The sequence below is a fragment of the Carassius auratus genome, chromosome 5 (genome assembly GCF_003368295.1).
Source record: "Carassius auratus strain Wakin chromosome 5, ASM336829v1, whole genome shotgun sequence".
NCBI lineage: Eukaryota > Metazoa > Chordata > Actinopteri > Cypriniformes > Cyprinidae > Carassius > Carassius auratus.
The window spans coordinates 10252415-10279936 of record NC_039247.1 but is presented as its reverse complement, the minus strand read 5'-3'; the positions used below and the strand labels follow the sequence as shown (position 1 = coordinate 10279936).

Sequence of the window (27522 nt, the reverse complement as noted above, 5' to 3'; positions counted from 1 at the left end):
CTTTCTTTCTTTCTTTCTTTCTTTCTTTCTTTCTTTCTTTCTTTCTTTCTTTCTTTCTTTTCTGCTGAAACTAACACAAAGCTAATCAGTAGAAAAATATGAGTGCAAAGGAAATAAATCAGTAAAGTTTTATTTGTTCAAAATTGCCCCATTGTTGAGTCAGATGTGATTACAACCAGTAGAGGTCACTCTCGCAATATGTCCGAAGTCACATCTTTTTAATACTCTAAACTGTGATTCAGCTCTGATTTTTCCCCAATTTGTTAAATAAATAATTTTATAATTTTATTATGTGATCATTAATGCAGACAAAATGACCCACATAAATCAAACTTAAGATATACTGTAAAAAACTTTTGTGGCTTCTGCTTAACCTTCATATTAATCAAAAAGTATAATCACACAGATGGAAACAACATTACATTGAAGATATTAGACTTTTTGTAAGGTCTGTATTCTTTGAAAATGAGCTAAACATTTTTTCACAATTTATTTAAATATTTTTATATAATTCTTTGTAACTTCTTTAACATTTTTGCAAATTTGTAAAAAGTAGTTTTTTTTATACTGTATAAACATAGTTGGTATATCAAAGTTTAAAACTTTCAGTTTAAATGCACTAACTGTAATCAGCTTCACCAGAAGTCATTCATAAAAAAGTAAAAATAAAAATAGAAAATACAAATTTTAAAAACCTGGTAGTAATGCCCTCATATCCCCTGTCCGGTTTAATCATTTACAATTGAGAAATAGTGATAGAAGACTCATACCAGACCCAGAAGCCAGGATATACAGGCTCACTGAAAGAGGCTTTAAACTGATGAATAAGTGACATGGACTCAGACACAGTGTAAAATGAAAGAGTGCCTCCTGCACAGTCCAGAAACACCCCGATACGGGAAGAGTAGGGTGTGTTAATCTCAACCTGGTCTTTATTGTGTCGAGCTGAGTAGCTGGAGTCAGAGCAGAAGAGACTCCAGGACTTGCGGTTGTAGCCAATACGAGCTGAGTCTCCGTAACCCGTTCTCTTGATACCTTTAAAAGTGACACCAATTGAGGCTCCCTCCCCGCTCCACTCCACCTCCCAGTAGTAGGCACCTCCTGAAAGAGCCTCTTTACACAAGACCTGGGGCAGGCAGTCAAATCTCTGGTTACTGTCATTATAAGCCTGAGGGTCTCTCTTTAGTGCTGCTTTCCGGTTGTTTCGGGAGAGGTATAACTGTCTGTATGCTGTGTCGGGGTCCAGTGTAAGCTTGCAGGCATCTATAAAATAAACATGATAAACAAGAGTTGATCAGGACTGGTGAATTTAAACTTTTGTGTGAATGTGCAAAGTCAAACGGGGAGGGGAAGTTATGACGACAATGGGAATCTCTGCCCACTTTGCATGCAAGTATCTTAATCCATGTACATATGCTGCATTTTGGATGCTTTAAAGGCTAGAATTTTCTTTGAGACTGGATAAAGTAAGTGCAACAAGAGATTTTGTGTGCATCAAAATGCTGATGTGCATGGGTCAAGTTAATACACACAAGACCACACAAGTTTTATGAGACAATTATTAATTGAAAAATGTAAAATCAAAAGTTAGTCTACAGAGCAACCATTCCACATCTGTAGTGTCTACGTTTAATTAAAAGAAACACAAAATAATACATTATACAAAATAATGACAAGACCGACACCATTGTATATTTATTTTAGGCAATAGGATTTCTGATCTTGGAACAGTTTTGCAAATTAGGGTTTCCAAATAAGAACAGATTAGAGCAAATCTGATCCTAGATCGGCATTCCTAATGTATGGTGCAACATGCATGTGGATAAATCACCTGCCTAGTGGTTGAGTCTGCACATTGGCTCTCAGAGCTGGTTGGACATTTGGAGGTGCTTTCTGCCAGAGGTGTGTGAACGTCTCTGATCTAGAGGGCCAAGAGTGTCGATACATATTTAAGACACCCTATATATTTGTGTATGTACTGTATATATTGTATGTACTGTATATACACCCATAATTATTAACTGTCTTCTGACTTACACCACCATTCAAAAGTTTCGGATCTGTAAGATGTTTTTGAAAGAAGTTTCTTATGCTCATAAAGGTGACTTTTATTTGCTTTTATTTAAAGGTTACTTTTATTAACAGTTTTCTAATTTAAATATTTTTAAATGTAACTTGTTTCTTTTTTAGCATCATTACTCCAGTCTTCAGTGTCACATGATCCTTCAGAAGTCATTCTAATATGCTGATTTGCTGTTCAAGAAACATTCTAACTATTAAAATAAAGTAGAATTATTATAATTGTTATTAATTCATTATTATTAGGTTAAAAACTATAACTGTGGAAACCATGATACTTTTCTTAAGGATCCTTTGATTACTAAAAAGTTCAGTAGAACAGCATTTATTTGAAATAGAAATCTTTTGTACCATTTTAATGGACTTCATTGTCACTTCTGATCAATGGAATAATTAAATCTAAAAAAAAACATCTCTTTGACTCCAAATTTTGACCGGTAGTGTATGTAGAGTGTTTTTGTCCTCTTAAAGACCACAATGCTCTTAGAAGAGAAGACAAAATGTCTAAAGGATTGCAGTTATCATGAATCAGCCATACACCCCCTCACTAAGTTTACGCCTGTTCTTACAGTTTGCTTGGACACAAACTCAGTATGCAAGGAATGATGTTAGGCTACTCCCACTACAGTTTGACATTTAACAGGATGAATGTCAGCATGTTTTCATAGCACTTTATGGAAGCTTCTAAACATATAAAAATGTATATACTATTTTAATTAATCATCACCTGAGGTAGTGTTCTGTTGACCTTGAACATTATATCTAGTGCACGTCATCTCTACAACAATGCCCTCTGGTCTTGGGCATACAGGTAAAAAGGACATTCTTGAATGAAATAAAACTTACACTGGAGGAACTCATCTCTTGTCCGGGGAGTGTTGCTGGGACTCTTGTACATGTCAACATCATCAGCTAGAAACACAATAAAAAGAGGGTTTTGTGTTAGAATGATGTCAAACTTTAATCTGATCTTCTACAGCATATAAATTATATTATTGACAAAAAGGAAGGACCTCTAGGTACTTTCATGTTAAAGGTGAGAATAAATACACTACCGCTCTAAAAAAAAATGTTTTGTAATTTTTATTTATATATATATATATATATATATATATATATTTAGAACAGATATTTCTAAATAATATTTCACAATATTACTGTTTTTACCATATTTTTTAATCAAATAAATGGAGCCTTGGTAAGCATAAACATTAAGAAATGTTACAGACCCAGACTTTTAAATGGTAGTTTAACTGAAGGCCAAAATTAAACATTTGTGATTTATATAGAAGAGATCAGCTAATAAATATGTATTTTAAAGTGATGTCAGTCTTAAGATCATTGCTTAGCAGCAGACCAACAATTTCTTGGAGCAAGACACTGGCTTTTCACAAATACCGTTCCAAAATTCCAGTGTATTTTGCACAAAGCAAACAGCAGGACAGCTAGGGTTTCCCATTTTCATTAACTTACACTTCATAGACCTTCTCTTCTTACGGTCGTCTAGCTGGCAGAATGGCATTTTGTTCACTGGAAGAGAGAATTGAGAGTTATGAAGCTATGAGTTTAATGGTTACGAAGAACCCCCCAAAAAACAAGAGAAACTGTGATTTATTTACTCATTATCATGGAACAAAAAGAGCATTTCAAAATTGGAATAAGACAGTGGCTAATAAAACAAGCCTGCATGTCTACGAGAAATTGTAGGTACTAATTACATTGGATTCTATGTTAGACAAAAGTATCCTGTCATACTGGACCATACCTGTCTTTGCCACCTTGACCAGCTCTTCATTGCTGAACTCATTTAGATGTTGTTTCATCTCAGAGACGGTTTTGGTAACAGTGCCAAAGGAAAAGTAAGGGTTCACGGTAACAGAGGGCAGCTCCTCGGCATCAGTCTGGGCAATCAGCATATGGTAACTCTGTGATAAAAACAGAACAAACCTTAGTCTTATTTATCTCCACACTAGATTGCCCTGCACACTTATTTTCTCACATACTGATGGCTCTAGAGGAACCAAATTATTTTACACTGTATTTCATGCACGTAGTCTATCCTGCATGGAATGATGCTAAAATCTATCAAATCTATCCACACTGATTCTCAGTCACCTGGATGAAATGGATATGGTCCTCAGTGCGAGAGAGTTGTGTCAGCTCATTGTCTCTCCTCTTCAGGTCAGCAATTTCATGGCCCAGACGCTCCATGTGGCCTTCAGCAGTGTTAAGTGCAGCCTTCTTGTTGGTTGAGATGAGTTTGGTCATTTCCTGTTGCATTCTTTCAATGGAATGAAGCATGTCACCAAACATCTTTTCACTCTCCTGCAAGGCCCGTTGTGCTGAACTCTAAAGGAACAATTATGATCAGTGTTCTATTTCTAACTCCGCTTCATTTTCTTTCTAAGAAATTCATAACCTTTTATATTTTATACACACATCTGCTTACAAAACATTCCTGCTTCTTTCCGAGTGAGAATTGGTCACACCAGAGCAGACCAAGAATTAATGTTGATCGTGTATTTTTTATTTGCATTATACAAAATATATTGTTTACCTTTATGATTAAATTACATATTCACTGTCCAGCCATACCTTGAGTGCATCCACAGCCTGTTTTAACTCTTCCATTTGCTTCACTCTGTCATGGATCTTTTCCTGAATCTCAGCTTGGGTGGCGCCCAACCGTTGCTATGAACAATTAAAAACAACAAATTCATCACAATGAGATGGCAGGATAATGTAATGACAGGAATGTTGTAAGCACAGCATCCTTCCACACCACAGCCACTTCCACATGACAATGCAGTCACTTTTGGATACTCTTTGTCCACCTAATATGAACCATTCTCATCATTTTAAAGCAATTCATTAGTTTCTTTATCACTTCTATTATTACTAATGTTAACTGAAAATATCGCTTCATTCTTTCACAATGAAACCCAACTTTGGCTATAATGCGAGTTATTGTGCAATAACATGAGTAGAACAATTGTGTTTTCTTTACTGCTAATAATGACACCCTTCCTCACCAATACGTTTCCTTGTCTTTGGGTGGAGATCATTCACTGGCCATGTTTGTTTTAGAAGGGTTGGCTACTCTTATACATACTGAGAATGATATTTTTTTGCAAGAATAGGTGCACTGTTGCATACAAGAGGTGACTGGTTGAACGGTCTTTCATAATGTTACTTCTGCTGGCCATTATCACCATTTAATCTGTTGTCATAACATATTAACCAGTGTAATATAGGTAAAAATATGATCCCTTACCTGCATTTCCGACCTTTCCTGTTCAGCAGACACCATGTCGTGGCCCTTATGCTCTTTCACTGTACACAACACACAGATACACATCTGGTCTGTCCGGCAATAAAGCTCCAGACCTTTCTGGTGCTGCGGGCAAATCTGACGGTCAAGGTGTCCGATCTCATCCACCAACTTATGTCGTTTGAAGGTTGATGATTCGTAATGGGGCTTCAAGTGCTTCTCGCAGTAGGAAGCAAGACACATCAGACAAGACTTGACAGCTTTCAGCTTCTTCCCAATGCAGATGTCACAGCCCACATCCTGGGGTCCCGCATATTTGTAGTCAGGGGCCGGAGGGGCCGGTGGGAAAGAGTCTGAGTTTCTGAGGGATGACGATGAATGACGTGAGGACTGCAGGCGGCGTGGATTGGGTCTCTTGTTGTAGGTGACCCTGCACTGGGGACACATGTATTGTCCAGTGTGGTCTGCATGATCCCAATAGGTCTTGATACAGACAGAGCAGAAAATGTGACCGCATGGGATTGAAACAGGATCCCTGAGATCTTCCTTGCAGAGGTAACATAGGTCCTGGTCAAGCGACATGGTTAAATCCCCAAAGATCTCACAGAAGGAAAGGTACACTCGTGTGTAATACAGGAAAAGTGAGTGTAAAGTGCCACTACAGCATGTTATATAGACTGAACAGGGAGGGAGGTTAAACTGGTTATGCAGAAACCAGCAAATGAATGGGGGAGTGGCTGAGGCACAGGTGAAGACAGCGATTGAGAGAAAGAATAAACATGTATCATCACATGTCAGTGGAAATGATAACAATGAAGAAGAGAAGAATGAAATAAATGTATGATCTCAGGGCATAAAATTGTTGAGAGTTGCAAGACTCTAGAAAAAGCACTCTTACATCACATACACCCATCTTTGATGAAAAAAAGCTTGTCTTGTGACTACTGCATCTGGTGGTACGTGATGATTTCACAGTTTTAGGGGCCGCATGCTGGCAGAGACCTCAATGTTGGGTATAGTGCTCCACTGCAGAGGAGCTGCCATGATTGATGCATGCTATAGAGACCAAGTATAAATGGACTTTTGGCACACTCCAAACTGGAAGGTCATTTATTTGGAGGGAGGATAAGTATACTTTTTTTTTCCTCCTTGAAAGACTTTTGAGTAAGAAGAAAGTATTTTTGATATTAAGAGTCCTTTACCATGCAAATATCTGAATTGTGCATCTGTAGGTGAGAGCGGGAATGATTATAAAGTAGCATGAAGAGGGTTGTTACACTGTCCCTTTAATAGCTTAGACATTAGGCACAGGTTGAAACCGCCACATCCAACTAAAGTGAGTATCTGTGTACAGATATAAAAGGACAAATATAAATTTGAAAAGGAAAAACATTTTTTTTTGTCGTTGCAATAACTAGATTTGCAATTTTTCCGTTTAAGGCTTGTTAAACCACTGAACTCATGCTATCTCAAAAGCAACAGATTTTTTAACCACCAGCCAATTTTTTTTTCTTTTTTTCTTTTTAAATCTACAATTGTCTGAGCAGGTGGGGTTGTTCTAACAGTCAATTTTCCGATTTGTTCACCTTTTTTAGCATAATACCTTTTGAACCAAAAGCTAAAAATGACATAGGGTGGAGATGAGGTTGATGGTGGATATTCTAAAAATAACTGAACACGAAATTTGATTAACAAAACAAATGCATGTAGAAAAGTTTACCTTCCTGTATAGGCAAGGTTGTTTCAGTAGCTTTCATGTACTTTCCAATTAATTTGAATTTTAGATAAAAGCTGCTTAAAACAAACTAAATTTGTAGCAGATAAACATGAGGAAATTATGTCAAAGTTTGAGATAATGTTGCAGTTCATTAAATGATAAAAATAACAGTGTACTGATTTTTGCTAAGCTTTTCAGATCATGCAAAACACATGCAACGCTCACGTTGAGTTATAGATGTTTGCAAAAAGTGAAAACCAACTAACACTACAAATGTTTTTAATTGTCTACTGCAGAAAAGAATTGCACGATATTGAGTACATTTTTTAATTTACAGTAGCAGCTGTAACGGAAACAGCAGCTGCTGTGTCTTCCAGCAATACCCATTTTCCTGAGAATAGGCGTTTAGCCAAAAATGATGGAAATAAGTGTTTGTTTTAGATTAGCCTCTCTCATCTCTCTCGAGCATACATCCTTTGTACGACACAGTCCACAAAGCTCCAGGAATCTCTGTTGCAAAACAGGAAGTGGAAGTGAGTTTGCAGTGGCTCACATTCAGTGTGGTGAAAAGCTTATTAGAACATTTCTACTGGGACTGAACATCCACACCCATATTCCTCACCAAATCTGAGCCATTCCCTTTATTTGACCAATTCCAATCGTTTTGTAAAACAATATTTTACTCTAACTTCCATTATACGTGTTGTTCTTGTTATAGAAATTGTACATATGCAAATGGACATTTAATCTCTGCCCATCTCAAACTAATACTCAAGATTTATTTTATAAGATGCGTGTCGGCTTGTATGTTTCAACAGCAAGAGCAAAAATGTTGGCAGGAATGCACCCAGACCTGATAAGTGAGATAACAGAAAGTCAAGAGAGGCCTGCAAAGGTGAAAGTTTCCACTGTTGGTGAAAATATCCAGACTTCAGCAGGACGTGTGGGAGAGTCTGCAGCCGATCTAATGACGTGTCTGACTCCAGATCATCAGCTAGGTTATAGTCAGTGTCAGTGGTCATACTGTGGTGTTAAGTCATAGTTTTAAAGGTCTTCAGATGATCAAAGTAGCTGATCAATTATTAACTTTATGACAGAGCTCACTTGCAGTCTTAAAATAAAACTTACGATGGGTCTATCTAATAGTAAATAGATAATATATTTTTTTTTATTTATATTCACCTTTATTTTTTTAGTATTGTAAATTGTAAATGTAATGTATGGAATTTAGTTTTCCTATAATATATCTCACAAAATAGCCAACAAAACCCTTGATTATAATGGTATGTTGTAGAGGTTTTATAATTGGCTGATCTTGTCTTTCCTGATTGCTCTGTAACTGAAACTGCTCGTCATGCCAAAGTGACACATTTGTAGAAACGTGTTGACATGAGTGTATCGCAGTAAGAGTGTGACTGTTTACCTTTGCCTGTCTCTCGCATTTGTTGAAGAAGAGCTGCACGTTCAGCCTACTCGGACTATTATTTCACAAACCTTTTGTACATGAGCATAGTGATAAGAATGTTAAAGCAAGCAAAAGAAAAAAAGCAATATTTGGGCTTCAGACATAATTTCAGTTATTGTGTGCTACAATCACTTACCCAGACATTCCTTCAGTCAAGCAAAGGAAAATTTATCAGTGTCAACAGTGCACTCACATGAAGCTAAATTACTATTGCTTTTAGCTCAAAGAATGCTGGTCTTCCTTTGTGCTTTTTGAGAATTTGTTCTGCACAGCCTGTTCAATTTTATCTGGCAAAATGCCATATGAGCAGCCAAACACATCCACCCCCCCACCCCAACCAAGACTCACAACAGTGACCATTGTTCATAGGAAACACTTGCAAATACCTTGTTTCCACGTACTCCATGCACTGACCAATCAGATGGACAGAGGCAACCCCTTGGTTTTTACAATAACAACATGCTCCTATGAACACTCACCCTCCACACTTACTCTGTCATACTCCAACGGGCACACACCCCTTAATCAGGTAGTTTAATGAAACTTGTCTTTTGACCCTTAATAAACACAAGGAAACACGAGACCTCTGGCAGGCTTAGTCAAGTATGCAACTCCTTCAATAGGAAAAAGCTCCCTCGTGAACCAGCGGGAACTCAGCGGGTCAAGTATGAGGGTGTGGAGAACAATAAAGGTTGTGTTAAAGGAACTGATTTTTTTTTGTGCTGTTTACAACATTTCCTCTCAGAGAACTATGAAGACCATGAGAACAATATGAGGACAGACAGTCCATGAATAGGCCTGTTCCTTCTTTTTAAAATCATTACTTCATGCTGCGTTTAGAGTAAACTGCAAAAACTGATGTCAGGTCTGCAATTAGAGGCATAAACTAGCATGCTAGCTTTTTGACTATGAGTTAATAAATAATCACAGCCTACACTATACCTTGCACTTTAACTTCTGATATCTACTCAACTCTGGGGAAAAGGGGAAGAGAAACTAGCTTATCAGAGGGCAGACCATATAAGGAGAGAGGTGAAACTATTTAAGAAGTGATGCAAGATTTGTGTTTTGGGCAGAGCTGATGGCAGGACCTTATGTAACGAATCAGCATGTAATAGGTGTTGGTTTCTTTCAGTGTGAGGTCATCTGGGCTCTGGCTAGACCAATGGCTAAAGCAGAAAAACACAAAAATATGTAAATGAATAAAAGAAAACTACAATTCATGCATTTTCCTTTCAACCACAAGTTAATATAATTTATTAATCATCATTTTCTATAAAATTATACACACATCTTTATTTATTTATTTTATTTTTGTTTCAAAATTCTAACAGTGTTGCACAGCATTCAAAAGAGGTGTGTTTGATATTATGTCACACATGACTCATGCACATCATATGTTGCTCACTTTTCAAATACTGCATGTTAATTTTCATTGCAGTTTATTAGATACTTTTTATTTAAATCTCTGAATCACCTCTGGGACTTACAAAGAGTGCCTGTATTATTTTAACCACAATTAACAACCGAAATAAATCTGGTAATATGTCACAATAACAGTGTGCAAATATTTGCTGCTAATTCAAATGTCAAATTTGAAAATTCTACAGGTTTGAAATATTCGTAATATTCTCTGCTGAAATACTCTGCTGTTCATTCTTTTTTTTTTCTGCCACACCCATCGAAAAACAAACTAATGACGTATTTTCAAGTCTGCAGCACCCATTCCAGTTCAACTGGCCTTAGTTCATACATTCAGATCAACTCACCTCACACACTTACTGTTACTATTGTTTGTTTAGTGGAGTGAGACTACCACATGCCCTTGTATCGTAAAAGAGACAGTTTTAATGCAATACATTTTATAGTGAGAACTATATGTCCTATCATATACTGCTTTATATACTAGATATGTGTGCTACAGAATGAAATATATTATGTCTAAATAGTTGAAAAAAGCAAAAGTTTATTATTAATTAAAAAAATTGTAATATCAAAATGGTAATTTCAAAAGAATCCTTATTTAACTAAGCTCAGGCTGCAGTAAGTATTGATATTTAAGGGAAAAAAAGCAAGAGAGTACAGCAAGCATGAAAAAAAACAAGCCTCATAACATATCAGAGCCAAACGACAATGGCCAATTATTAACAGAATGTGGTTTTAGGGTAACTGATGCAAATATCCTTCAGCTCCTCAGCTAATGGATAAGCAGTTTGTGTGTGAAACAGAGAGCTTTTCATGTTGGATGGCCCTGCTTTGCACTACAATTCATTCATTCTCGACTGTACCTTTTTTCACTCCACCCCTGGCCCCTCCCCACCCTCTCGCTCTCTCTCTCTCTCTCTCTCTCTCAAGAGTCCTGGCTCAACCTGTTTATCTGAACTGGGTTGAGCTCTAATCTCTCTCCCTCTCTCTCTCTCTCTCTCTCTCTCTCTCTCTCTCTGTGTGTCTGTCTCCCTCCCTTCCTCTCTCTCTCCAACGCACTCCCTCAGTACAAAGGGGAGGGCTTCGCTTCCTTTAATTAATAACCTGTGGAATTCAGAAACTCGAGGCTGTCTGTAGTAAAACACCAGCCAAGCAGCGTTTGGATCATTTTTCTTTATTGGAAACATTTCAGACATTTGTTTTTTGAATAAGCTGAACAAATATGGCTGAGCAAACGTCTCAAGACTACTTCAGCTGCCCTCTATGTACAGAGCTCCTGAAGGACCCCGTGGCGATCCCGTGCGGTCACAGCTACTGTATGGACTGTATTAGTGGCTACTGGAATGAGGCTGATTACACTGGCATCTACATCTGTCCCCAGTGTCGGATCACGTTCACCCAGAGACCTGTGCTGAGGCCGAACGCCACTCTCACCAAAGTGGCAGAGAAGATCAAGAAGACCGGATTGAACTTCATGCCTCCAAGTAATGGAAGCTACGCTGGCCCTAGCGATGTTCCTTGTGACTTCTGCACTGGAAAAAAGCTCAAGGCTGTCAAGTCCTGCCTTAACTGCCTAGCCTCTTACTGCGAAAAGCACCTGATGCCCCACTATGAGTCTGCCACCTTCAAGAGGCACAAGTTAGTGGATGAGCTGGGGAACCTTGACCGTAAGATCTGCCCTCAGCACCAGAAGAGCTTGGAGTTGTTCTGTCGTACCGACCAGATGTGTATTTGTGCCATCTGTACTGTCAGCGAGCACAAGGGGCACGACATAGTCTCAGCCGAAGCAGAAAGGGGAGAAAAACAGGTAAGGATAATGTATTGCTTGAGTAAACTTTACTATGGGGTAGAGTGGCTGTGGGGTTACAAGCTGAATTTGCTATGTGTATGATTATATTACTTAACAAGAAATGCTCTTGGGATTGTATAACAGAGATTTTCTTCAAATTAAGCTGCCAAGAAGCCATGCAGATTCACTGTATAACCAGTTCTGTGTTATCGCAAACACACTGGTCCATATCATTACCACTCACACAAAAGAAACTGATGAGCTGGAGGAGATGAAAATTAAACAGACAGAAATGTAGCGAGGTTACTGAAACTTTCTTCCAGAGTTAGTTTTCCAAAACTACTCCAAAACTCCCAAACTATATGAGTCACAAAAGGGCTCCTTTACAAGGGTCAACTCAGATCAGATTTTTTTTTTATTCAACTGTTGTCCTACACTTTCAGAGAGAGAAAAAAATAACTGTAATGAGCGACAGGAGATGAGAAACAGGGCAGGTCTGGATTCTGGTGTAGGGAGACGTGAGGAATGTGAATTCCCCCTGCGCTAGGAGTGAGAGAAATAGCACACTGCTTTTTGTACTTTGACCCAAAGTCATCATAAACCTCAGCAGATGAGTATAGCTGAAAGAAATGTTAACTACCACCTCTTCAAACTTGAGTATCACATGAAAAACTGTTCAATGAAACTTGAGTCACTGTATGAAATAACTATTAGGACAAACAAACATCCCACCAAAGCTATTTATAGATACTGGCCAGATGTTTACTGTTGTATCAGTACTCTGGAGCTCTGAATGGAAGGAAGGCCTTCAAAGGTTTAAGATTTCAAAGCTTTTCCTTCAATTCATCAGTACTGAACAAGCTTAAAACAGGGAGCGCAGCAGTTGATGTGTTTCTGTACTGTTTTGACTAAACTGTCACGGCTGCTGTTTAGATACAGTAATTATATCTGTAATCTTATACTTACCGCAAGCACTAATTGCGAATTGTTTGCTTGTTTTGTTAAATGTAGGGAATCACAGATTTAAGCCCTCATGTCCCATGGCACACACTACACTACACACACACACACACACTTTATTCACCCCCTCCCCAGATTCTCCACATTCCTTCAAGCTTATCTTGAAGAATGGTTCGGTGAGCTTGGCAAGGGGTTGCTCTGAAGCCCCTCTTCTCTTACCCTAAAGAATCAAGCATGTGCACCTTGAAATGTCTCTTTGGTGTGCAGACCCAGCTAGTTTTACATTCCTGGTGTGATTAACATTCCCCTCTCTTTTTAAAGATAAAATCATCAGTGTGAAAAATATGCATAACATACATGAAAATCTGTGACGTGAGAGGAAATGTGGTATTACGTCGCAGAGTACATTCACTGACTTATCATGAAGATGGCAATGAACAACACTAAGCATTTGTATTCTAATTTAATCTGTCAATAGACTAAAGTATGTTTTCTCTTATTTCATGGACAGAAACTTCTCGGAGTGTCCCAGGCGGAGATCAAACAAAAATGCCAGCAGAGGACCAAAGAACTAGAGGAACTGAAGACAGCCGTGGATTCTCTCAAAGTATGTTTAAGATTCAATTTCTAACTGTTTATTTTATCACCACTGCTCATTTCAAAGTCCCACCATAATATATTAGACCAAATATGTACTGCTTTATCTGGGCAAAGGTGAAATGGCACAGGACCTTTTATCTGTTAAGTCAGTGTGTAACTGTTTCAATCTGGGAAAGCAAACAGACCTTGAAAGTGGCCATAATTGTTCTTTTGTTCTTTATGAGGTAATCTAGTGCTAGTCTTCTAGATACAAGCTGATACATGGGTTTTTGTTGACTGCAGCAGGAGCTGGAGTAGTTTTACTGAGTTGTAAAGTTATTCTTGCAAAATCGATGCACTAAAGCAAAGAGACACAACCAGTTTGCTACTGAAAGAATGGACAATGAACTGACACTCTTAACCTTGACTCATTTTTACCTCAGAGCTCAGCACAAAGGGCAATGGCCGAAAGCAAAAAGATGTTTGATGAGATGATCTCCTCCATTGAGAGGATGAGGTCAGAGGTCACCAAACTGATCAACATCAATGAGAGGGCTGCATTCAGTCAGGCAGAGGGGCTGATGGAGCGACTGGAGCAGGAGATTGATGAACTAAAGAAAAAAGAGACTGGACTTAAACAGCTTTACAGCACTGAGGATCACATCCACTTCTTACAGGTACTAGGACAGGAATTTTCAAAATAGGGTCCGGGGATCCCTAGGGGGACAAAGAGGGTTCTAGGTGGTCAGTAAAAATGATTTGCCCTTATGCAGAAAAAAATGGTACTTTATACTTTTCATATAGGCTAGTATAGATGCTTTTATATTTAAGGGGGAACCCCACAAGGCATCAAAAAGGCTTTTCAAACTTTTTTGGCATCAAAACCTTGCATGAGCTCATTGGGCTGTATACTCCAAATTTTATGCACTGAGATTTCTCTCTTTTTAAACAGAATTTTAATTATCTCTGCACTCCGACTGATGACGGCTTTATACCCAGAGTGTCTCTGAACCCAGAGTTCTCCTTCAGTGCAGCCAGGAAAGCTGTAGCCGAGATCAAAGAGAGGCTGGAGGAGCTGGGCAGAGACGAACTGCGAAAGATCTCAAAATCAGGTCAGAGCACACAATGCACCACACATCAGATACAGGCAAAGTTTTTTTGGGGTGAATTTGCTCTTTCTTGCTGATCTGAACACACTGCCCTCTATTTTATAAAACACTTGGACAGGGAAGTGTACAGTTGAGCTTAGTTTCTCTCTAAAGAGGCACACTGTGCACTTGTGTTACTGAATATATAATTTCTGGGCTCGCTGTAAGAAAATTTGAAGTCGTAAAACAATAACCAACAATTAAACAGATCAGTCTTTAACTCTGACAAGTCAGGCCTTCTGGTACCTAGTGCACATGACTAGTAGGACATTCTCAAGTCAGCAAGGAAGTCATGTGATTACATGCAGAATGTAAACAGGGCTTACAGTTCCTCCACTTCACTTCAGGGTTTAAAGTTCCTCCACTCACTCCACCTTACAATTCACTGTGCAAGGTTCAAGTGATAAACAAAAGAGCTATTCTGATTGGACGAAGTAGCTAGTAAACAATTATATTAATAGAATTTGAAACAATAGGATTTAGTGCCTTACTTAGATCTGCTGGCATAAATCTAGCATTTGTAAATAAATTTTTCCCAATGTGTACTTTTTTTTATAACAGTGAATGATGTACCAGTGTACACTGTGGAGAATCGCACCAAGGAAAAAACCAACAGAGGTAACACAAATTAAATAATCATGATGTATATTGATTTAAAATTATCACATATGGGCAGTGCAAAAAAGCTATAAACATCATAAGGGGAATATGTAAAAACACACATGACAAAATACACAACTGTTTAAAAGTTTGGGTTCAGTAAGGTTTTTTTTTATGTTTCTGAAAAAACAGAATGTTTTCTTTGATCAAAATAAAGAAAAAGAGTAATATAAAATATTATTGCAATTTAAATTAACTGTTTCTATTTAAATATAAAATGTAATTCATTCCTGTGATGGCAAAGCTGATTTTTCAGCAGCCACCATTCTTCAGTGTCACATGATCCTCCAGATATCATTCTATGCAGTATGAAGTCAAAGTATGCAGCAAGCAATATTTCATGTATCAGTGTTGAAAACAGTTGGAGTGCTTTTGAACAGTTGAATGCATACTTGCTGAATAAAAGTATAAACCTGACAGACACCACGCTTTTAAATGTTAATGTTCATACAGAATGGGATGTGCCATATTAAAATGTGTTTCTCTCTGTTCAGTAAAAGAAGTTCATACAGTGGACAGTTCACCTCCTGCAGAACCCAGAAACAGATCTGAATTTCTGAAATGTAAGTATCATTTTAAATTTAGATAACCTAACACTCAAAGTTAATCTTTAAAAACACTAATAATTTATTTATATATAATCTTAAAATAATATTAAAATTTATATACATTTCTCACATTATGATGTCTTGTGATGCCTAAATTGACTAAATTAAATTGATTGGCATTTAAAACTTGATAGTTTTCAATGTGTGATTTTTTTAACTTTATTTAGACCAAATGGTATAGAATTGTTTTTGGTCAGTTATACGTTGCCAAAAAAGGATTTAATTCGTGGGCTTGTTAGTATTGCCCAGAAATGTAATATTGTTTCTAGTCCAAATAATTTTTTTTCTGTCACTTTTACTAATTAAATCAGGATTAAAATACATATAGAGACAGATATAGAAAGATCTGTTGAAAGCAACCTTTATCTTTGTGCCCATCTCCAGACTACTGTCAGCTGAGGCTAGACCCACATACGGCGCATAAGGAGCTGTACATATCTGAAGGAAGCAGAAAGGTGATTAGGACCCGAGATCCGCAGCCATACTCAGAAAATCAAGACCGCTTCGATAGCTTTGCCCAGGTCCTTTGTCGTGAAGCTCTGTCAGGTGGCCGCTTCTACTGGGAAATTGAGTGGAGCGGGGAATTCTCGATCGGAGTGGCCTATCGGGGCATTAGCCGTAAGGGTAAAGGCTCCCTTTGCTTGCTGGGCTACAACGATAAGTCTTGGAGCCTCCTCTGCTCTGACACAGGGTACTCAGCCTGGCATAACAAGGTAGACAAGGCTGTTAGCGGTCCTCACTCTTCAAGAATAGGGGTCTTTCTGGACCACTCTGCAGGGGTGTTGGCCTTCTATAGTATTGGTGAGACTATGACGCGTCTGCATCGTTTTGAGACCAAATTTACTGAGCCCATCTATCCTGGGTTTGGGGTTGGAACATCAGTCAAGATCTGCCAATTAAAATGAACACTACATGAGATGTGTGCTTTTCATGAAGAAGCAGAAGTGAAGGACAGACATTTTTGCTCTTTGTTCTATTGTTTGATTTTATATATATATATATTTTAACTCTGTCTTTTATGCTGAATGCCATTTGTCAGCTGTCATTTCAACAAGGTTTTGTCTGTCGTTTTACACGTTCTGGAAGAATTAAATATGTTTTTTAGTAATGATCCTAACAAAGTGCAAACTATATAATATTTTCTTAAATAAAGGCTTAAATGAAGAAAAACTCTTCAAGATGCTAAAATATCTTCAGTTAATATTATATTGAATTCTCAACATGTGTGTATCCAACAGTCATTGTAACGCAACATTATTCTTTAACGGCTTCTTCATATTTCAATAAAGTTTTAAAGTTTTAATGCATACTGGTCTCTGATTAAATAAATGTGGTCATGTATCTTTTAGTAAACATAGTCTTGTGTTTTTGCTGCTGAAACCACTAAATTTTTTTCTTCTTCTTACTTAACACATTACACATATTTAAAGTATGAGGAACATTACATTACCAAGGCTCTTCTGACTTTCACATAAGTGATACATTTTAGACAGTTATAAGCATGTGGTGATTTTAAATGAATGCTGCATAATGAATGAGGAAAATGCTTTTTTAAATCCTGGCTCATTAATGATGTTTATTGCGGAAAGATGGTTTTACACTCCCAGATCCAAACATCACATTACCGCTTAATTTCACCCAATTGACAGCTTTAATCAAAGCATGGTCACATAATTACATTTAAAATGCTTAACAACTGATGGAGGACACCGGTTGCTGTTCTGTTGGTCGTATAGTGTTGTGGAGAAAAGTCTTCTCATGTCTTGCAAAATAATGCTCTGGAGGCAGAGTTCCAGAAGTAAAAATGAGACTAAAATTGGACAAGAAGACAAAAAAGGGGAGATGCCTATAGAAAACCTGAATCTGTCTCCTTCCACAATTTCAATTCTTCCACAATCTGTCTCCATCTTTCTACAATTTCATTATCTGTCACTGTCCAATGAGCGTACAGATCACTCTTTGATTCGTCATTCCCAGTACTTTTCAACAAGTGTTTATTAGTTTTCATAATGCTTGCTTTCATTGTAGAAAACCACTGCTAGTCTGTTTTTCAAGAGATTTCTACTTCTTTAATCTACCACTTTTTAAAGACCCATCTCTTTAACCTGGCTAACGCATAAAACACTAACACATTTCTAATATTCAAAACCATTATGAACGATTTTTAGGCTGCATTAATTAGGACAACCGGAATCGTAACACTTCCCATAACACATGATGTACATGTACTTGCTACATCATTAGAAGAATAGCATCTTTGCTAATATTAGTCTGTTTCTTTCTTATTCCGAGGTCACCGTAGCCACCAGATCCAGTCTGTTTCCAGATCAGATGGTCACTTCAGTCATCTGGATCTAATGTCACAATACAATACAACTTTGCTGCAGCCTGGAACTGCTGGTTTCGTCTGGCCAGAGGAGAACTGTCCTCCCGACTGAGGCTAGTTTCTTTCAAGATTTTTTCTCCATTCTTTCACTGATGGAGTTTTGATTCCTTGCCGCTGTCATCTCTGGCTTGCTTGTTGGCGACACTTAATTTTCAGCAATATCGTTGACTTGATTGCACAGATACTATTTAAACTGAACCGAGCTGGACGATGACATCACTGAATTTAGTGATGAACTGCACTTTTGGTTACTTTTGGTGGTGAAAGTGTTTGTACATTAACTGCTGGAGTAAGTAACGCACCATACCATGAACAAATATAATAATGAATAAATCAAACACATGAACGTTTAAGAATAAAAAAAACAACTTGGCCAGAATGTGACGATTTCTGACACGCTTTCTAAAGCGTCACTTTTTTAATTTTTCTAAGTTTGCGTCTTTGCAAGCATGACTGATATTAGCAGATGTCTTGTGTCCTCGTGTGGCTATAAGAGGAAATACAACTTTTTAGAAATCACTTATTAGGATCATGCTTATAAACGTGTACGATCGAATACTAGCTTACATGTGTTGGTTTCTTAAACGAAAATGGCTTAAATTAGATTACTGTTTTGTGAATACTCTCCAAACAATATTTAAATATCACTGTTTCAATATTTAAATATTGCTGTCTCATTAATTGTATGAATGTTCGTAAATTAAAATTGTTATAAAAGGCTGGTTTAACGGCAAGATCCCCCATAAGAGCTTGTAGCGATTGCTGACTGCGTGTTAAAGAAACGTTAACTGAAAGAAAGTTAAGTTTCTGACAGTCTGACACAACAGAAACGATCTGAGCTGATTCCAGCCCTACACAAGGAGTACTGGGTGCTGATTTTAAAGATTTTGTCGCAACAAATACCAATTTTTGCTGTCTTTTGCAAATTTTATTTTTTGTTAGCTATTCAAATATGACATTTAATTTCAGTCTAGGATACTAGATTTTGAATCACAGAGTTTATCTAATGGCAACAAAAATCACAAAGTTCATCTAATAGCAACAAAAATTCATCATGTGAAGTGGACCTATGGGATTTCAAGTTAAGTTGACCAAAGGCAGTACCTTTCCTGAACCAGAGACATAAGTTATCAAACAATTCCCATTTTTTTCTCGAGTAAATTCATTCAGTATTCTACATGCACAGGTTTGAATCTTGCTGGCCAGCTTTGATGAAAGACACCAATGGGGTAGTTATTGTGTTTAACACAGATGTGCCCAGTCATCTGAAGGAAATAGAGACCTGGCATTCAACATTCATCTCCTCACAGGGACTACAGGACGCCCAGTGTCTGCTCATAGCACATCATAAACCAGGGAGCGGGGCTGGCACTATGCCCACAATTAGGTCATTTATATTCTCACTACAGCATTACCTGCATCAAATCATTAGGGAGTGCTTTTTGTTTTGAAACTTAATGAAAAGGTTTTTCTTTCTTTCTTTTTTTTCAAACACCCCTTCAAAAAAGTTGCTTAGAGTTGCATATGACAAGTTATTTTCTAAATTTATTTCACTTAGCCTCTCATTCACTCAATCCTTGGGAAATGTTATGCAGATGCTGTCAGAAAATCAGGAGCGAGAAGAAATGTCAATTATGACAATTTTGTATAAATCTATATTGCACATGATTTATAGCCTATAGATTTCTCTTTCAGCTTTTATATTTTTTCTCCACAACTGCATTAAAAATCACTTTGACTTCGTAAAAAAAAAAATGCTTTCACTCATTAACACAAATGAAATAACTTGAATCACATTGGTTATCAGTGTAATGTTCTGTAAGAGCAGATCTCTGCTTTTTTTGTCTACAAGAATTGATAGGTGATAAACTGTAAATATATATAAATATATCCATGAATTCCACCATTTATAAAAATTCAACAACATTGTAACATTCTCCTGGGTACACTCAAGAATTAAAGAAGCATGAAATCTCTTCTTTCTTTAATAATATTCATTTATTTAGTTCCTGGATTCCAAGAATCTGATAAAGAAAACAGACAAAGCTCAGCAAAGAGAACAAGCAAACAGGAGAGTCCACATTTATACATCATAGCCAATAAGGCCTCTCTTCCCAATGATCTCGCCAATGTAGAACCACATCAGAACCTCTGTGGCAACCAGTCCGTTCCTCAGAGCATCCTGGGGCGAAGAAATAAAAGTGATGAGAGACATTACGAAAATATTATTGGAACTACTAATAATTAGGTTTGCCAAAATGATTAAATGTATCATTTAAACCTCACTTTCTGAGAAAGAAGTGCATCTTCAGTTTAATAAAAAAACAGAACACAGGCTGATAAAATAGCTGAATCAAGCTTTTATTTACTATAAAATACAATTATTAGAAGAAATGCTATGCTTGAACTGCAGCGGGCATACTGGCTTCAAAGTTTAGTTTAAAATATTTAAAGGAACAGGTTTAGAGAACCTTTTCCTAAAATATTTCCTTGTTGAAATGTAATTAGAATGTTAAATGTATATTTCACTCAGAAATTACTCATTTACTCACCCACTTGTTCCAAACCTGTACAAGTTTCTTTCCTCTTCTGAACACAAAAATGGTATTTAAAAGAATTTTGTTAACCACACATCAGATGATAGGCAATGACATCCATTGTATTTTTCTCTTTCTTCCCCCCCCCATGCTATGGAAGTCAATTGCTACCATCAACTGTTTGGTTACCAACATTATTAAAAATATATTTTGTGTTTAACAACTGACAGAAATGCATACAAGTTTGGAACATGCTGGGAATATGTAAATGATTTTAGAAATTTTGGCCATACGTCTTTCCAACATGGTGACTAACAATTCTAACATATGCATAGTGCACAATTTTTAGACAAATACATATTGAAATATAACACGACAGCTGTGCCTGTCCCAAAGCAGATGTGTTTTGGTTAATACATTTAAGGTAGCTATTTTGTGGCAACATTGTCAGACAAGGAAAAGTTCCAATTTTGCCAATCAAAATTTAAACAATCCAACCCATACTAACCCTGACTGTGGTTTGACCGAGCCGTCCTGACTGGAAGCCCTTGAGGAGATCCTGGAAGCCGCTGATGGCCTTGGGGATCTCTGCAGGTGTGGGAGGCACCAGCTCCACACGGGCGTAATACCAGAATGTAGCTAGCCGCGGCTTGGAGTAGTTCACAGCGGCTGCAATATATCATTATAGTCGTTGATCACGTAAAACATACACAAGTTATAAAGCAAATTTACATTTATAAAAGGAAAATTTACAAAGCCAATGCCATAGGAACAATCTAAGTGTCTGAGTTAAATCTATCTTCACATGTGGACACTGGGCAAATGTTCAGCTTCAGCATAACGCTGCTGCAGAGCTCGTTCAGAATGAACTGTGGTAACAATAAACAGCGTAAAACACTAGAACGGTAACTAACACGATTATTGGGCATTTGCTAGCACGAAAAATCACCGTTTTGCCACACTTGTTATGTAACGTACATAGTAAATGTAATGTTGGATTGGTCTAATGCGAAATTTGCTCATTTACGCGGCCTGTTCGAACAGCTGCGCAAACCAGAAGCACACAACTCAAAACAAATCATTCCAAGAAATAAATCTTCCAAAGTTTGACAAAAAGATGATTATTCTTACCGCCGACCAACGTTGGCACTTTAGCCACAAGTTTCTGTACCGCCTGGGCCATGATTTCTGTGACTGTGAAGGTTTATTCGCCACTTCGCTCAACAAACCGGGCCCTTCAACGAATGTCACCTCCAGCGAAGGACCTTCAATCGAGGAGGCAGAATATTCGCCTGACGGAAAAAAAAACAAACAAAAAAAATATTTATATTTAATATTTAAAAAAAATTATAATATATATCTATATACTATATATAGATAAAATAATGTATTTAAAAAAAATTTTATTCCCCAAAAATGAAATATGGTATGAAATGCTAAGTTACAAATAAGGGCGGCTTAAAGGGATAGTTCACCCAAAAATGTAAGTTCATAATTTACTTACCCTCATATCGTTCCAAACCTGTGTGAGTTGCTTTCTTATTTTGAACATAAAATAAGATAATTTAAAGATGGCTGGTAATCAAACGTTTTTTTATTATATGGAAGTCAACAGGACTGGCCTGTGTCATAGGAGGCACATGCAGTTGCCTAGGGCTTGAGAGCTTCACCTTGCAGCTCAGCTCCTTCTTTACCACGACAGACAGATCAACCGCATCACTGCAGAAGCTGCACCTATCCGCCTGTCAATCTCCCGTTCCATCCTTCCCTCACTCGTTTACAAGACGCCAAGATACTTGAACACCTCCACTTTATTTTTCATTTGTATTATATTAATTTATTATAATATTAGTCTATTTTAATACATATGACCCCATTGTAAAGATATTTAAGATCAGAATTATTTCTGTTCATTTTTGGTTTCCTGTTATTTTTCCTGTATTTTTACATCCAGAGACATAACTCTGAATGTTTAAGACTATGTGGAAGGGAATGTTCCCATGGTTTAGTCAATACAGGTCAGAGAAATGAGCTGCCCAGGATACTATTTAAACATCAAAGCACTGATCTTATTGACATGATCACACCATTCATCAGTCTTCAGTATTAGTGGTTCAGCAGCACTTGAAAAGTTTTCCTCTACCTATAACAAATACATGAACTTATATTAATAAAGTGCATGTGATGATGCTTTGCGTATCAGTTTTGAAAACATTTGGTTTGTGTGATACAGGCTAATCACATTTAATGCAATTAGCTAACTAGTTAGCTAAATATACATTATTGAGCACTTCAGAGACTGGTGCTTATTCACAGTGATTGGCTTCCCATTTTATTTCAGCCAGTCATAACCTTTCTGATCTACCATTTAAAAAAAGAGTGTCTCCTCCTCTTTCCACATGTAAGATCACATCCTCCACAGACTCTTTCTCCACATTCTGTGCATTCACCTCCATCACCACATCACCCTCAGGAGACCTAAAGTCTGTAATGGGCCTGCTCCTGCTCACTGTCATTATAAAAGGAAAGTTTGTTGTTCATATTTACATGCAATGATATATATATATTTTACTTTTATTGTATCGAAGTGTTATTAATAGTGTTCAAAAATTTCTAACAGATGACACCCTGGATATAATATTCAGTCCACTATGTGTCCTAAGGCTGATTTTCCAAGCGTTCTGTGAAGAATCCCCACTGATGAGTAAGTCCAGAACAAAGCTTCATTGTTATTCAGTCCTAACCTCTGAAGTCAGTATCGTCTAAAGGCTGATTTGGCAGTGAATGGGCTTCATTGTACCTGGCTGATGAAGGTGCCAGGTTTCAGATGGACGCAAGCCAAATTGAAGCCCAAACCGGCAGAGACCCTTTCCAGAATAACTCAAGAGGCTCAACAGGGGGCACTGCAGGCTTCAGCATCTTTGGGATGTCCTTTGGCTCCTCAGGGCTACCAGATGTAACATCCTCACAGAACAGCAAGGGAGACAGGCCCAACTGAGAGAATAAGTAGCATTTGACATTTAACAGAAAAGCAGTAAAACAGGCATAAGCAGCAAAAGAATATACATTTTGACCAATTCATCCTTTTATTCAATATTATTCATCCTTGTATACTGAATTATCAATGTGTCTAAACGTGATTCTTCAGTTAGGGGAATTAAAAAACCAAACATCAGTTTGTAGCTATAGGGTAGATCTATTCATTTAATATTGATTTGTGTACAGTTTTTTTTCTGTAACAAAGAATTGCTGTCACCAGTACTGCTGTCCTTAAGATTGCATAGAGCATCTTAAAGAACAATTCCATTTTTAGAAAATAAAATAAAATATTTATTTATGATGTAAATGAGAAGTAAGGTATTAATATATCATTTTTTTAAAAAGTGTTATTACGAAATGGGTCAAAATTTTTTTGTAGTTTTGTGTGTTCACGTTGTGTGTGTGTATGTGTGTGTGTGTGTGTGTTCACTGCGGTGTGTGTGCACTTTGGATGGGTTAAATGCAGAGCACAAATTCTGAGTATGGGTCACCGTACTTAGCTATATGTTCCATCAATTTCCCTTTCTTAACTATTGAGAAATCAATTTTAAAAGGTCCAAAGTGCCCGCAAAGAATCTCCCCCATATTAGTATTTAATTGCTCACTCTGTATAGTCATCTTAGTGTAAATGTCTAGGCTCTGAGGTGGCATATTTGTGATGGTGACCTGCTATCCACTCTGTCTGATTTTGCTGATGACTTAATTATGACTCAGTGACTCTGTGGATTGTCTTCAAGAAGCATCTCATCTTATTTAACACTTCCCAGTACAGCAGGGCTGCCATTATCCACCTCTCTCACCATATGGACGGTAAAACCAAACATAAATATAGACTGCAATCCATTTGAGTGGCTGTATGCCAGAGTATGAATTAGCATATCATAGTGTGTGGCTGCCTCTCACCAGCGCGTCCTGCTCCAGTCTTCTCCTGCTTGATCAGGAAGCCATATCCTTCCGGTCCCAATACCAGATGCAGTCTGCGAGGTCGATACGATACGGTATGTTCTCTACATCAGCCATGGCTGGGAGAATGGGCATTTTCCTACAGACATAACTCTTCTCACTGTCAGTGTCAATCACCAGCAGCATGACGCTGCACATCTTTACCTGGAAATATTATCACTTGAGATGAAAGTACAACATAACACCATAAAAGATGGAAATGATGAGTTTGACACAGCAGACTGTTAATTAGTTAATTGTAAGTTACCTTACGATATACATAAAAAAACAAAACTGTAAATGATTTAACATTGCACTATACAATAACTTTATTGTAAAATGTAGTAAAAGGATATTCCCAGAAGTCACATGACACATCGCATTATTTATATATTAATTAATTAATTTATTATCAGTAACATACTTATTACTTTATGATGTTTTTTGTTACATTTTCTTTTATTTAGTTCATGTTTATTGCATTATTCTAGTTTTGCGTGTTATCCTGATGTTGTTTTGTCTTTGTACGTATGATAGTGTACCATTTATTCATGAGTACTGGCCATGTTTTAGGGACAGGCTACCTACAATGAACCCTGATTCATCATGTGGCTGTCTAATTTATCATTTATATTATTATGGTAGTTATTAGTACAGTATTAAAATAAAAATCAGATTTTGGTCATTCGGATAGAGTATATAATGGTATACTGGCATTTAATTACTTTATGAAATATGTGGTTCAGCTGTAAAACATGCAGGTACCAATATGCCATCCTGTAATATCGGAAACGTTGTTACTATAATTCTATCTACAACAAGTCCATGCTTACCATTTTGCTGATAGCAGAGTCTGTGAGTTCAGAGGCCATGGCACCAATCCCTTTCCTCCTGCCTTCTCTGCAGCACCTCCTTTCACTGGACTTACTGTGAATTTGTCCTTCTCATCTACATCACAGAGAAAACAGAAATTGCACACCTTACATCCAGCCTCCCTTCTCTTTAAAAGACCATTACAAACAAACAGCATTATAAAAAAAGATTGATTTTGAAGACATTTATTTTGTATGAATCTATGAGCATACTGTAGTTCTTACCTTCCAGCAGCTGTATGTTGAGGCCCAGGCCAGGTGCATCCCTTGTGATGTGGCAGAGACGAGGAGGTCTTCATCACTCCCCATGGCTAGCTTTAGCCAGCTCTCTGAGGTCACGACCCTCATGTCACAGCCAGCATGTAGGCCTTTTCATCTAACAGCAGGAAGTAGAGTTGTGATCCACTCACTTGAATCCTACGGGCCACCTGGGAGTGAGCCACACCCAGTGAATCCAGCTGCCTGATATGTGACCCTGCTGCCCTTTTCCAAGCCAAATTTTCTCCATCTTCCCCCTTCAGCACACACACACTGAGTAATTGCTTTGACACAGGCTCTGTCAAAGTCAAAGTTAAATGACAAACTATACACTTTACCGCATATTATTAACTGTCACTATCTGTCACTCTGATAATAAAATAATCCTACGCTATACACCCTGAGATTTGCATGTTTGTGGTTCTCTAATGTTGGTTAATGGCCACATGAGATGTAAATAAATTATTTATTTATTTAGTTAGCTATGGTTTTATTTTAATTAATTATTTTTAGATTTCTTTATTTTATGATTAAAGTAATTATTAGCTTTTCATTCTCCCCTACAGTTCCCTCACAAATCCCCAGGGGTTTGAGAAATCCCGCTGTAGTTTCCAATTGTGGTGTAAAAAAAAAAAACAAAGAAAGAAAGAAAAATTATACAAATAAATTATAAAAAATACATTTAAAATGGTTGAAATCCTTAATAATTCCAATGAAGCAGATGACACTAATAATAATAATAAAAAAATACAAAAATAAAAATTTCACTAACCTGTATCATCTGCAATCACCATGGCTGGATTGTCTATTCCCTCCTTGGGATTGAAGGTAAACCTTAGAATATAAGAACAGGTTAAGGAATTAGTTTTTACCCTTTGAGGAGTTCTGTACACAACAGCCAATGAGTGCAGTACTACAAACAAGTCAATATACACTCCTCAGAGGTACTTCATTGACAGTATTTCAGATCGTACACTCAGATGAATCCATAAGGTGAGGCATGTCTGTCCATGTGCACATTTATCACAGCAGAAAGCACAAAGTCAAAAGCTGCAATCTGTGTGGATGTGTGTCTGTGTAGGTACACGGCTCATGAAAACATTCCATGGCGTCCCGTAGCACTGCAATTATAGTTGTGAGGGATGACAAAATGTTGTAAATCTTGCAGCAAGGCCAAACACACCTCAGATTCCAGGATCAAAAATACAAATTCCTATAACTGAGTCGAGATCAATCATTTTGCCTTAAAGATTACATTTAACCTTGGGAATTCATAAACAAACCTTGAATGTGGCTATAGCTTGTCTGCTCTGACTTCCCTTTTTACTGTAGATTGGTCATCCACAGTGAGAACGTAATGTTTGTGAGGCAAAAATATTTATTAATAAAAACTATCTTAAAAATACAAAGAAATGATACCATAGAGACTGGTTGTAATTTGTCCTCAAGCAATCATAAATGAACAGAACCCATGGCCTTGAGTTCACACAAACACTCAACCACTGACGGAGTGACCATGATTTACTATCAGCCTAATAGTCAAAACATTGTATTTTCCATTCAAAATTAAATCTAAAAAAATATATCCATTTAGGATTATCCATGAACAATCAGGTACACTATAGAATTTTTTGTTTGTTTGTTTTGCATAAATTCCAATCAAACTATCCTCAAACCTTTTTTTCCTCCTACATTTTTAGAATTAAAGATTTAACAATGAGCATCAGTCTTCAGATTTAATTAAAGTAAATGGATGAAAAAAGCATATAGTACAGTACTTCAAAACA

The 27522-nt window shown here is 37.3% G+C and overlaps 3 protein-coding genes and 2 pseudogenes across 5 annotated transcripts; 2 read left to right on the top strand and 3 right to left on the bottom strand.

Annotated features, from left to right (window-relative positions):
- Positions 1 to 110: 110 nt before the first annotated feature.
- Positions 111 to 6169, bottom strand: LOC113074690 (tripartite motif-containing protein 16-like). Of its 3 annotated transcripts, none has more exons than XM_026247549.1 (8): positions 5354 to 6166; positions 4675 to 4770; positions 4195 to 4428; positions 3845 to 4004; positions 3553 to 3609; positions 2926 to 2991; positions 1832 to 1921; positions 1128 to 1263 (listed from the first exon to the last, which is right to left on the bottom strand). In XM_026247549.1, the coding sequence occupies exons 1-7, from the start codon at positions 5930 to 5932 to the stop codon at positions 1863 to 1865; spliced, it is 1251 nt and encodes a 416-aa protein (XP_026103334.1). In that variant the 5' UTR covers positions 5933 to 6166; the 3' UTR covers positions 1128 to 1263; positions 1832 to 1862. The 3 variants fall into 3 exon arrangements, with proteins under 3 accessions (XP_026103332.1, XP_026103334.1, XP_026103333.1); XM_026247548.1 differs by having other exon boundaries at positions 1130 to 1263; positions 1836 to 1921; positions 5354 to 6053; XM_026247547.1 differs by lacking the exon at positions 1832 to 1921 and having other exon boundaries at positions 111 to 1263; positions 5354 to 6169.
- Positions 6170 to 11013: 4844 nt separating this feature from the next.
- LOC113074676 (tripartite motif-containing protein 16-like) lies at positions 11014 to 17008 on the top strand. Its single transcript, XM_026247545.1, has 7 exons — positions 11014 to 11764; positions 13218 to 13313; positions 13729 to 13962; positions 14238 to 14397; positions 14995 to 15051; positions 15588 to 15656; positions 16086 to 17008. The coding sequence occupies exons 1-7, from the start codon at positions 11180 to 11182 to the stop codon at positions 16604 to 16606; spliced, it is 1722 nt and encodes a 573-aa protein (XP_026103330.1). The 5' UTR covers positions 11014 to 11179; the 3' UTR covers positions 16607 to 17008.
- A 1768-nt stretch (positions 17009 to 18776) lies between these two features.
- LOC113087549 (intraflagellar transport protein 22 homolog) lies at positions 18777 to 19945 on the top strand (annotated as a pseudogene).
- A 121-nt stretch (positions 19946 to 20066) lies between these two features.
- On the bottom strand, positions 20067 to 21909 carry LOC113074664 (ATP synthase subunit g, mitochondrial-like). The gene is made up of 3 exons (XM_026247538.1): positions 21756 to 21909; positions 21133 to 21293; positions 20067 to 20269 (listed from the first exon to the last, which is right to left on the bottom strand). The coding sequence occupies exons 1-3, from the start codon at positions 21805 to 21807 to the stop codon at positions 20171 to 20173; spliced, it is 312 nt and encodes a 103-aa protein (XP_026103323.1). The 5' UTR covers positions 21808 to 21909; the 3' UTR covers positions 20067 to 20170.
- A 759-nt stretch (positions 21910 to 22668) lies between these two features.
- On the bottom strand, positions 22669 to 26529 carry LOC113087533 (putative PDZ domain-containing protein PDZK1P1; annotated as a pseudogene).
- Between the last annotated feature and the right edge of the window lie 993 nt (positions 26530 to 27522).